General features: G+C 33.1%; 2 protein-coding genes across 3 annotated transcripts; one reads left to right on the forward strand and one right to left on the reverse strand.

The window, feature by feature from the left end:
* The first annotated feature begins 1,041 nt into the window (after positions 1-1,041).
* On the forward strand, positions 1,042-7,051 carry LOC125864294 (nudix hydrolase 2-like). 2 transcript variants are annotated; one of them, XM_049544210.1, is made up of 10 exons: positions 1,043-1,208; positions 2,441-2,654; positions 3,401-3,466; positions 3,874-4,011; positions 4,511-4,588; positions 4,672-4,722; positions 4,841-4,875; positions 5,809-5,917; positions 6,421-6,655; positions 6,808-7,051. In XM_049544210.1, coding segments are annotated over exons 2-10 (873 nt in total). In that variant the 5' UTR covers positions 1,043-1,208; positions 2,441-2,495; the 3' UTR covers positions 6,810-7,051. The 2 variants fall into 2 exon arrangements, with proteins under 2 accessions (XP_049400166.1, XP_049400167.1); XM_049544209.1 differs by lacking the exon at positions 6,808-7,051 and having other exon boundaries at positions 1,042-1,208; positions 6,421-6,746.
* A 2,828-nt stretch (positions 7,052-9,879) lies between these two features.
* On the reverse strand, positions 9,880-11,492 carry LOC125864287 (fasciclin-like arabinogalactan protein 1). Its single transcript, XM_049544199.1, has one exon. The coding sequence runs from the start codon at positions 11,346-11,348 to the stop codon at positions 10,101-10,103; it is 1,248 nt and encodes a 415-aa protein (XP_049400156.1). The 5' UTR covers positions 11,349-11,492; the 3' UTR covers positions 9,880-10,100.
* Between the last annotated feature and the right edge of the window lie 1,531 nt (positions 11,493-13,023).

Here is a 13,023-nt window from a genome sequence, read left to right on the forward strand (position 1 = left end):
ATTGAACTAGAAAACCGAAGTTTTCACAATATCCACTTTCTTAAAACCGTACAAACGAATGATTTGAGTGTGAACCGTGTGACTTGCTTGGAGCTTAGTGCACACTTAGTGCTAATGTGTCAATGTCAATGTCAATGAGTGATAGCTTCAAGTCATTTGGTGGTAAATAATTCCGTGTAATCGTATAAGTGAAGTTTGTAAAAATTATAATTTACGTAGATATTATTTTTATTTTAAAAAATAAAAATTATTTTCGATAGATTCTCGACACATTTTTTCTTCAGTCGCTACAATCACTAAATCAAAAGTAATTGCACAAAATATATATGACTTTTATAATTGAGTAGATATTATTTTTATTTTAAAAAATAAAAATTATTTTCGATAGATTCTCAACATATTTTTTCTTCAGTCGCTACAATCACCAAATCAAAAGTAATTGCACAAAATATATATGACTTTTATAATTGAAAACAATTTAACTTTAAATTTTCTTTTACTTTTACTGAAATGATTATAGCTGCCGAATGATCAAGTATTCCCTCCATTTCAGTTTATATGTTATTCTTAACTTGACACGAAGCTCAGCAAAGTGAAGAATTCTTTTAAATTTTATGGTTTTAAATTAAAGATATGTCAATTGTCAAATGTACCAAAATGACATCTAATTTTGTGGTCAATAAAAAGAAAAGTAGAACAAACAAATTTAAATGAATGAAATAATATTTTATATCATAAGTTTCAAAAATATCCATTCATTTTTCAAATTATATATCAAATCAAACAGTATCACATGAATCACATATATTGAGATAAATGATATCCATGTTAGTCACATAAATTGAGATAAATAATATTAACGTTAGTCACATAAATTGAGACAAATAATATTAAAGTTAGTAACATAAATTGAGATAAATAATATCAACGTTAATCACATAAATTGAGACGAACGGACACATCTCATACATTCATCGTGGCGGCTTTCGTAATGGAATGGTAACCCAAATGATGCAACCAATTAATTAATTGGCTTATTTGTTGGGAACATGTTAGTGGAATGCTCATCATTCATTTACGCATACGGCGCACACTAGTTTTTTCGTTGCTACAGTACGCTCCACCCCCGCCTATTTATATTCAGTATTCAATGCATTCCAATTTCACTTGCAGAGTTCTCGTTCTCAGCTGAAAACTCCATTTTCAAGGTAATTTTGAGCTTCTTCCTCAATTTTTTATCAGTGAGTGTGAACATTATTGCTATGAATTTACAAATCTCCAGTTTTTTTTTTTTTCAATTATGTATCAATTTTACTCTGTTTACTATAAATTTGTTTATACATTTTTCGTTTTTTCTAGATTTTACCTTGAAAAATCGAGTTCGTTTTCTCTGCGTTAGTGATGTGGAGCAATTTTAATCAAACAGTTTGAGTTGAAATTTTTCTTTTCGTAATCGTATGAATCATATGTATCCATTATAATTTGTTTTTACGTTTTTCGTTCTTCTAGATTTTACCTCGAAAAAGTCGAGTTCAGTTTGTCTGCATGAGTGATTTAGAGCATTTCTTATCAAGCAGTTTGGGTACTTGGCGTGAAATTCTGCTTTTCGTAGTCGTATGAATTGTATGTATCCATTTTACTCTATAATTTGTTTTTATATTTTTCATTCTTCGAGCTTCTACCTCAGAAAACTAGTTTAGCTTGTTAAGAAAATGTATTTCTCTGATTTGGAGCAATTTTTATCCAACTCCTTCACGTGAAATTCTGCTTCGAGTATTATCTCAATTTGTAATCGTATGAATCATATGTATCCATTTTACTCTGTTCATTATAATTTGTTTATACATTTTTCGTTCTTCTAGATTTTACCTCAGAAAACTAGTTTAGTTTGTTGAGAAAATGTATTTCTGTGATTTGGAGCAATTTTTATCGAATAGTTGGGTCCTTTGCGTGAAATTTTGCTTTGAGAATTATCTCAATACGTAATCGTATGAATCATATGTATCCATTTCACTCTATTCATTAGGATTTGTTTATCTTTTTCTTACTTGGACTGACTGTGAAAAAGCTTTTCATATAAGCGGAATTCGTTTTTATTACTTAACTTGGAAAACTAATTTAGTTTGTTACGGATGTATTTCTGTGATGGATGAAGTCATTTTCCTGCATCTGTGATGGTGAACAATTTTATTGAGCTTTTTGTGTGTTTAGTCATAGTTTTAGCTAATGCTGTACTAATTTGGAGTTGAGACATAGTTGATGACATGATCTGCATTTTTGTTAAATTAGAGGTGTATGTGTGGTTAGGACGCATGACAAGATATCCGGTGTTAAGCAGGAATAAAATGAGCTATGGGTTCGTTGGCAAGTTCCGAACCTATAAACTTCAAATCCTGGTTTTACCTCTGCTTTATATTAATCCAGCGATTGTGTTTTTCAGGCGTCCAAGTAGAAAATTCTACTGCACAAAATTGGACTAAGTTGAGATCCTATTTATGGAGAAACTAGTATTTCAAAATGGTGTCAAGAAGGATCAGTTGCTTTCTGCAGTAAATGATTATCATGGTGGAGTTATAGTGGAATTGAAGGAGCCTATGGACCCCAATGTCTTTCAAAACATTCTTAAAGCTTCATTATCCAAGTGGAGGTTGCAGGTATGCTGCCTTTTTTCTTAGTTATGAGTAAAGATGAGCATTATCTTGATGTTGACTGTCCACCTGTTTGTAGCTTCCCACTGAATTATGGTTGAAAAGTAGAACCACCGGACAACACAATCGTATTTGTTTATTCTTTATTTATGTTATTGTATGATGATGACCTGAGTTGAGCTTAAATGTGTTAAGAATTTAATTATATAATAAAAGTGCGCTCTTTTTAATAGCTTAAGCTTTTAGATGAAATGATCACACACTTTAACATGGCATCAAAGCAACAGGCAGAGGTCCTGTGATCGAATCTCAACGCCACCCATATCAAAAAGAATTTCGATGTGTGCCCTTTCTAACAGCTTAAGCTTTTAGATGAGATGGTGTGTGTTACACCACATGTTTCCCCTTCCTTTAAACCAGGAAGAAAAGCACAGTATGAAGAATTAAGTGAATCTTCTTTTAAACCAGGAAGTTATGTTACCATTGTGTTTGTGGTTGATGTTGTATAGATGAGAAGCTTCCATTGACAGCAGTGGTGGTGAAAACTTAATTAGCTTTGGAATTTGACTCATCAGTTTTCCAGTTTGGCTGACAAGACTCTTGCAGTTTCATAAGAACTAGGTTCCTGGTTTCATTTACGGCTGTTGGACAGTCTTCAATTTGCATGATGTTGTGACCTCTTACTATCAAAATGAGTTGTGTGGCCAGAATAACTTTCTAGTTTAGTGTTTATGATAATATATATTTTGCAGGGGAAGAAGGGTGTCTGGATTAAACTACCAATTGAACTTGTAAATTTGGTTGAAACTGCAGTTAAGGTAATTTCACTTTACTTTTCCGAACTTGAATATGATAGCGTTCATGTTGACATAAGGAGGCTCACAGGATTCCATTAGTACACTTAAATGTGTCCTAGACTTGCTATTCTTACTAGAGACTTAAAATCTGTACCAAATGCAATATTTGAGTCAGACAATAGAAACTTAGCAATAGAGAAAGCCATTGTATGATGACATTGCGATATATCATGCTGTTGTTTAAGATGTTGGAGGTTGAAATTGGATATCACCCTTGATACTGAATGTACACCATTGAAATCTACTTTAAGAAACTACATAATAACATCGTTTCACGAACTCAAGTTCTTATATCATACTTTAGGTTGAGGAAAATATATCACTAGCTTTGCTATGAAATTGACCCAAATGTTTGACATTGACTTCAGGAAGGGTTTTGGTACCACCACGCGGAACCTCATTACCTGATGCTAGTATATTGGATTCCTGAAACTGAGAATACCATCCCAGCAAATGCCTCACACCGAGTGGGTATTGGCGCTATAGTCTTGAATGACAAAAGAGAGGTAACTCAGATCTATTTTCATTGTATATAACTCTTTGCTCCTAATAATGTGTTCGTCTGTGATTGTTCTGTTTTTCTCAGTATCTACTCCCTGATTGAATGGTTACACTTCTGTTACTTTAAAGTGGTATAAAAAGCATGCACTCATTTCTTGAAATGGCTTTTCCAGATGATTACATGTTGCAACTAATCGATTAGTGTCTGTCAATCATGCCCAAGCTTATTTTCATTTTATGCCTGTGAAAAAAGCTTCCCTACACTTCAAATCGTTCTACTCAAATCTGGATTCTGCTTCACTTGTCAATTGTCATTTGTTACGTACTGGTAGATTAACTGACCTATCAGAGATCTCTGTGCCTCAATTGTTTGATTGCACATTAATTTTGTGATGGAGGAAGCATATTTTGATCACTAGAAATATTTCATGTCTCGCACCACTATGCTTGAGCATCTTGGTGCTGATTTTCCAGTCTTAACTTTTGGAAATCTTTTGCTTTTAGTTGCTTGTTGTCCAAGAAAATAGTGGCAGATTAAAGGGAACTGCTGTATGGAAGATCCCTACTGGCATTGTCGAAGAGGTATGCACATTAGTTGGAGCTAAAGTCAGCTGCACAACTAGTCACACGCCCTCTAAACTGTATTTTGAGCTCTTATTCTGCAGGGCGAGGATATATTTGAAGGAGCAATAAGGGAAGTAAAAGAAGAAACAGGAGTAAGTTTATTGAATACTGAAAGCCACACAATTAAAATAAACCAACATATGCCATTTTCCTGCTGTACATGTGACTGTTATTGCTTCTCTAAGATTTGTTGGGTTCCATTTATTGCAGATTGATACTGAATTTATGGAAGTACTTGCATTCAGGTAGGGATACTGTTGCCATGTTGTTTATGTGAGGAATAATTATATAATAAGCTACGATCACAAAGGACTTTAGATTAGAGAAAATTGTATCTTATGCTTTATAGTGATCCCATAGCCTCCTTTTGCCACCTTAGATTCCCTTGTTTGAATCAATGTAGACTTAGCTAAAGGACACAATGGAAGAAAAAGATTTATGTAAGTGACATCTACTAGTTGGGCATAGGTTTTATACTTTTTAGAGAAACTCTAATGTTATCATTATTATTACAATAGAACTTATTTTTTTCCACTTATATTTTATTTGGTACAAAATTTGAGTTGAGCTTAAATGAAGAAGTGAGGATTCACATAACCGATCCAAACTTGTTTTGGACTGAGGCACAGTTGTTATTAGTTAGGTCACTTATGCCATAGAGCTTGAAAAAGAAAGGTTCTAGTTTGATTTGAGGCACTTTCTCTATGCCCAACTATATACCATGACTGTTTTCTCCACCATGTTATTGCTTTAATTACTGTGATACATTATGGCTAAAGAAAAGGAGAACCGGTAAATATGCAAAAAATATCTGAAAAGATGATACTTCCTTTATTCCAAATTGAGTATTTTCTGAGAACAAGTGCAACTCAACTTATTCATGAGGGAAATCAGAAGTTGATTAGAGTGTGTGTTTGGAGAATACATTTGTATATTCCGAAATGAAGTATACATTTTGCGTATGTTATGGAAACGATTAGTTTCAAGCGCTACGTCTTTTAAAACTTTTTTGCTGATTAAATGGAACTATTGACAAGGAGGAAATGTTATTTGGAAAAGGAAGTAACATCTTGAATGACCAGATGATTGTAGTGTAGAAGTTTCTTGTCATATTCTAGACCTATAAAATGCTCCCCATTGTCTGGATTTCTGCAGTAATAACATTTCTATTTTTACAGGCAAACACACAAGGTGTTGTTTGGCAAGTCAGACTTATTCTTCATTTGCATGATGCGCCCTTTGTCATTTGACATTCAAAAGCAAGATTTAGAAATTGAGGCTGCCCAGGTATGTCTTAGTTCAATTCTATAGATTTGTAACAGTATTCTCGAGTCAAGTGACTGAGCTAAGCATTCTAACAAGAGGATTTTAATAAGTGTAAAAATGACACTTGAGAGTTGAGATCTTCCCCAGGGTTTAGCCCTCAATTGGCAAAGGTTGAGGGACTTGTGTGCTAGTCACAAGTTCGAGCTCTAGGCAAAGTGAACTAAGTCCAGTATCTAAGTAGAGAAAGGTAGAGGGTGGGCCCAACATCCCCAAGTTTCAAAGTTCGCGATTGGCCATAGAGTTGGCTCTAGATGACTTCTTTGGTCATAAAGAGAATGATACTTGAGATCCTTCCTCATATCAAGGGGATTCAACAACTTATGTGTATACAAAAATATTTCTTTTATCCTATTTGCATAGTGTAACTATCTGATAAAGGAATTCAATTAACCCTCTTCAATACACTTGGCTACGCCACTACTCGAGTCATAACAAATCTTAACGTAGTTGTTACTTCCTTTCAGTGGATGCCAATTGAAGAGTATGCAGTTCTACCTTTTGTCCAGAAACATGGTCTTTTCAAGTACATCAAAGATTTATGCTTGGTTAAGGCTGAAAGGAATTACCCGGGGTTTACTCCTGTGCCTGTAACATCATTTTTCGATGCTAGCACGAGTTTCCTGTATTGCAACAAGGATGGTCTGGACCAAGAAAGCTCTGCAAGTTCATCTCTCAAGGAAGATTTGGAGATCGAAACTTGTAAGACTATTTTGATCTAATTTATAAGTTAGTATTTTCTCTAGTAATTGTTTCTATCCTCTACGATGAAATTATGTGTACTTTCAATTTTTGTTTAGTCATGGTCTCACGTGATTTTCTTTTCTTTTTGCCATTAACCATCCCATGTTCAGAATCGATTGGTCCTATTAATCGGGATCCCGTAGGACTCTAACTTGATACTTCTAATTAAGGGTAGAGGAACCTTTAGCATTTCACCAAAAACCCTTTTGGTTAATGGCGGATCAATGTTGGAGGCGTGATGAGTTAACGTGCACCCATGCTTTCCTCCTTAGACCATGTATAATAATGTAATATCTCTTCATAAGTATTTGAATATATACCAAAGCTTAAAGATCATATGATGCAATTGTTATTGGATGCACCTCTATAAGTGATGTTCAAATCTCATACATATATTGTTGTTTATTCCTTTCTTTTGTTAGAATTGGACCCATCAATGGGAGATGGGTACGTCTGGTATCCTAACATTTCATGTGTTTTAACTGATCACAGCATAATGCCTGGTAGAGGAATTAGATGCACGATCTTAATGTCGGTAGAGGTGAATTCAAAATTTTAATTTAACGAGTTCAATCATTAAAATAGGTAATACTAAGCTTATTGAACCATTAAAATTATGGGTTCTGATATAATATTTATCGAGATTTTAGTACTTTATATACTCTATAAATTATGAGTTGATGAGCTATTACCTTGTACTTATGTTGGTGGAAGATAGTAGATATCTGGTGGAATAACGAAAGTGTGTGCAAGTTGACCCTGATACCACCGTCATGGAAGAAAAAGATGTCTTACACACTATAAAATCACTAGTTTTGGGACTTGTACAATATAGAATAAGGCATAGCTTGGTGGAAGGGAAAAGCTGATGACATCCTTTGCCTATTTGCGAAGGCAAAGATTTGTGTTCTCGTGTTTTGGCTCATGTAGCAGGGAGCTACATAGAGGATAAGAATAAAAGAATGAGATAAAGACCAAAAGTAACTTAGTATAGTATTATTTTTTATGATCGAGAAATTCGTTTGGAGATAATCCCTTGGTTAACTATAACATTCAAAACTCGAGAATGATGGACTCTCACTTCTCTATCCTTTCCAATTAAAGTCCGAGAGTTGGGTCATTTGGCGCAATGTTATGAAATAACTTAGTATTCTTTTTGTCTCAATTTATGTGATATAGTTTTAGTGGATAGAAAGTTTAAGAAATATGGAAGACTACACAAAAGTACACCTTTGTGGACTTTTTTGCCAAATAAATTAAACCTAACTTGAATAAAATAATGTCATTAAATGTTTGCCAAATAAAAGATGCATCACTCTTTGGAACATAGGGATGAATATTTTTCTCCACTGTTAAGGTCTTTGGGGACTGAAAAAGTAACTTATTGAGAACCAAATGATTAATTTAAGCCTATACTACAATTATTGAAGCTAGGCTGATGAATATATAACCAAAAACTAATAAAACCAGCAGTCTTTCTGTTGCTTCATAAATACAAACTACATCTACCGTCTTAAATTTCAATTAATTATAGTTGGTATACATATATGGCTAAATTTTTTAAAGGAAAAAACATATAAATGATTAAATTCGTTCTAAATCTCTTGATTATTATACAAATAATATTGTGTAAAATTGCATTTTTTTTAAAAAAGTGAAAAACATATAAAATGATTAAATTCGTCCAAAATTTCTGGATTACTATACAATAGTAGCATGTGTAAAAGTAAAATGCATCCATTAACTTCAACTTTAGGTTGGATTTTGACCAACCATACTTGTATTGAATTATTAGCTGTAAAGAGGATGGAAGTGACGATTAATAAGTTGTGATAGTGTGGTCTAATGGTCGATAAGTTTTCAATTTATATTTCAATAAAGACAAATGATATTAGGTAACTTCTTTTAACGGTTAAGTTGATAAATTGCTATTAAAATGGGGCAACTACAAAATAACACGCAATAATACTGTAGAATAGAGAGATTTTTTTCAAGAAGTGTTAAAACAATGAATCGTATAAGGGAAGAAACATGCATTTGCTCTACTAGAAAGCATATGAAGATTTCATTATGGGTAAAATACGAATATCTATATTAGATTAAAAATAGAAAATATTTGATAAAATTAATCGAACTACAAAATAAGTCCCCATCTAATGCTGTAGACAACTATTTTCAGGACCACTAAAACAATGTAAGCTGTCAAAAACTCACAAGCAACGGTGCTTAAGCCATCTACCACTAACCACTCATGTGGTCCACTACAAAACCTAGAATGGAACACAAAGTTTTTAACTTTTTTTGGATTTAATGGAACAAAGTGGACTAATAAGGCCAAAATAAATAGGAGATCGTTTGGTTGGTGCGATAAAATAATATATCATGCAGGGTAAAATAATTTTATGCAATACTATTCTAATTTTATTAGTCTTATCTCACCGTTTTTCACTTATGATATCTCGCATCATTATTTAGGTGTTGTATTTCAATATTTGCACTATTTATTGGTTCATTATGTCGGTTATTATATTTTCTATATTGTTTTTTTATTTTTTGTACTTGAATTCGCTATACTCAAGTTGAGAATCTTTCAGATTCAGTCTATTTACCTTTACGAGATCGTGATAAAGTCTACATACACATTACACTTCTCAGACCCCACTTATAAAATTTCATTGAATATATTGTTGTTGTTATCCCACCAATCAAACGAATCCTCATAATACTTACTATACTAGATGGGACAGCTTTGAATCTCTTAATAAGAAATTTTGAACTTTTTTTGGGCTCTACTCCATAGTGCTTTGAGGCTACATTAATTCAAATTTACAAAAAAAAAAAAAAAAAAGTCTCATTTTAAACATAAAAGGTCTCCATTAGTTCAAATTTGCAATAAGAAAAGTCTCATTTTAAACAAAAAAAGGTCTATAACCAAAAGCTAACGAAATACACATAAACTATGAATAACACATAAACCCTACTTTCCAAACTCTAACTTGACATTTGATTAAAAATGGAAGGATATTATATTATCCAACATATTTTTCGATTACAGGCAAATCTAAATTAATTAAATTATTAAAATTTAACTACCATTGTTTTTTAGGAATAAAATAAATAAGTGGATATAGATGACAGGGTGACTATTAAAAGTTTGAAACATGTAACAAGTCACAGCACAATATCCAAAAATATCACTCATAAATTAATAAACAAAATACACTAGTCCAAGAAACAACAAAGAACAAAATAATAAAAAAAGAAGATAAAAAACACTCACAAAAACTCCTAGCTGTTCTATTACAAAAAGTACAAATAACAATTTGATAACATAAATAAACAATAATTATTTCACAATAAAAGCCCTATTAAATTTTAATCATATATAAAAAAAAAAAAAAACTCAAAGCAATAAAAAGAAAACCCACATACTCAAAACTCCGGCAACCACTGGTCCAGCACTGTAACTAAACGCACTGTTATCATCCGCCGTCGAATCTGCAAAATCGTCACTGGGACCATCCGCCGGTGAGTCCGCCGGAGTATCAGCTGCCGCCGGCGCCTTGTGTTTCTTCTTCTTCTTAGATGGTTCAGGTGAATCGGCATCTGGTGCCGGCGCCGGCGCCGGAGTATCTGCAGCAGCTGAAGCCTTGAATAGTTCCTTAGGCATTAGAACTTTATTAATCGTGAAAATAGCAATAGGTTGTTCATCAATAAGAGTTCCGGTGATCTTCGCCGTCACAATCTTCGTCTTCAAAGTCACTACATCGCCGTCATTTTGAACAACGAAGTCATACTTCTTAGCTCCATCAGTAGCTAAAGTATTCATCACGCCATTGTTCGATTTCAAGCTCGCCATAGATTGATACACCGGAACCCCATGATACTCAAGTAACGATTGCTTCCCGTCGGCAGTCAGATTCTTAAACTTAGGCATAAAATTCTTCATCGCATCATCTCCGGGACAAAACACCGTTAACCCACCATCAGCATTCTCATCAAAAGTCTTCTCAGCAGGAGATTTCAACAAAGTTTCAGCAAAAACCCTACACCCATGAGCCGACATTAGCGAAGTCAGATTCATCTGACTCGGTTCCGGCGTCGGAGCTTCAGCTGAAGCAGACGGCAGCATCGTACTAATCTGAATAACAGATATATTATACGGTATCTCCTCAACAGATTTAACAAAAGTAGCCGGAAGTGTACCGTGATTCTCCGCCGGCCCAAATCCAACTTTCCCACCTTTCAGATCTGTAATGTTAACAAACCCAGTCGAACCGGGAGCTGAACCAGTTGCCTGAAACATAGTAGCAGCTAACGCAGTGCCGTTAGTGATTTGATGAAGTTTCTTCGCACCAAAGTAATCTAAAAGTACGTGAAGAGAAATGACGTTTTTGATAGTGTAAATGGAGAGATGCTTAGAGAGAAGCTCTGCCATGCCGACGTTGTCAACGGCGCAGACAGTGATGGTTTCCCGGCTGTTAATCTCGGCGGCGAGATGGGTTTCAGTTAAGTAATGGTTGAAAGTGGAAAATTGTGGGTATTTTGCTAAAATATGTGTAATATTGTGAGCTGAGGTTGTATGGGGTAAAAGCAAAAGAGCTAATGAAAGGACCACCGTGGCCATGGCGGCCATTGACCGGAGCTGCATTATTGCTAAAGAGAGAGAGAGAGTAAACACTGTGTGTGTGTGTGTGTGTGTGAAGAAGAGGGACAGTGTGCAGTATAAAAATAAAGAAAGATGGGTTTGGGGATAAAGTAGATCTCAAGTGTGTTGTGAGGTGGGAACAAAGTTTGAAAATAGTGGCACGGTTGAGATTACTCCATGCTTAATTAAGGTCTCGAGTTCAAATTTTAAAATAAAATAAATTACTATGTTGAGAGTGTCGTGTTCAGAAATGAACCATTTGACGTGCAAAGTCAAATTTAATCAGTATCCAATTAGGATATTAATCACTGAAAGGTAATATATATATATATATATTAAACTTTACGATAATCTGTTGCCGCTATAATCTTTACCACATCATCTGTCTGGTTGATTCAGAAGGCGTTGGGGGATCAATCCTTAAGATTATTTGTGTGGATTATCACCCTCAAAATTAACCGAGCTATTTTGAATAATATTTTATATATTTTTAAAATATTTATCAAATTTCACTTTTAAAACTCAATTTAATGTAGCATGGATGAACTTAATCTCTAAGATTTTAAATTTTAATATTTAAAAATTATGTAACAAATATTATTAATTGTAATTCTATTCATACGAGTATGGTGGTATTATTCCCTTCGTCACATTTTAATGGTTGTTTAAACTATTTTCATATTTAGTAATAAAAATAATGATACAAAGTATAATTTATTATATTTTAGCTTTAATGACAATTAAAATGAGACATAAGTACAAAGTATACTCCAATAAATTTTAGCTTAAATGGCAATTAAAATGAGACACGATGAAGTGTATATTTAAAGCTTAACTTTTGGAGAACAAAATATGAATTAATATGGATCGTAGTGTGGTTGGGATTTTTTTTTTACAAGCTTAATGAAAGGTCTTAGTTTCAAACTTGATATGAAAACAATCTTTTTTTCGAGCCCTAAAATGTGTGAATTTAAATTATTCAATAAGTATATCGAACATTAATTATATAAAAAATAACAACATATATATAGTATAATTCTATAAAATGGTGTATAAAGATGATAAAATATACTCAAATCTTACTCCAATATACTCCCTCCGTCCCTTTTTAGTTGTCCACTTTAGAAATGACACACAGATTAAGGCAACAATGATTAGCACAGTGAAGTTACAATTTTACCCTTATGACAACTTTTCACTTCAAAATTACAACCACTTATTTGAATTAAAGTGAAATAAATTGGAGGAAAACAACATACACTTTTACAATTTTCAAGTAGTGTAAATAAGGGTATAATAGGAAAAATTTTGTTGTCCTTTCTTGATTTGTCAAAATGGACAACTAAATAGGGACAACCAAAAAAGGAAATATGGACAAGTAAATAGGGACGGAGGGAGTATTAATAGAACATAATATGATATAAGTATGATATGAAGGCTTGTTTGGTTGGAAAATAAGTTGTTTCAGAATTAGTTATTCTAAAATTGTATATAAAATAAAAATAATGCTACAATCCTAAAATAAATTATCTCACAATTTTATCTCAATTAAATATAAAATAAATTTATTTTAAAATTAAGTCCATAATTAATTATCCTCTATCTATAGTAACAAATAAGCTCTATGGAGTATTGATGTGAGTACAAGGTATAATAATTTTGAGATAAAACATAGAAT

Source organism: Solanum stenotomum, chromosome 5 (genome assembly GCF_019186545.1).
Source record: "Solanum stenotomum isolate F172 chromosome 5, ASM1918654v1, whole genome shotgun sequence".
NCBI classification, from domain to species: Eukaryota; Viridiplantae; Streptophyta; class Magnoliopsida; order Solanales; family Solanaceae; genus Solanum; species Solanum stenotomum.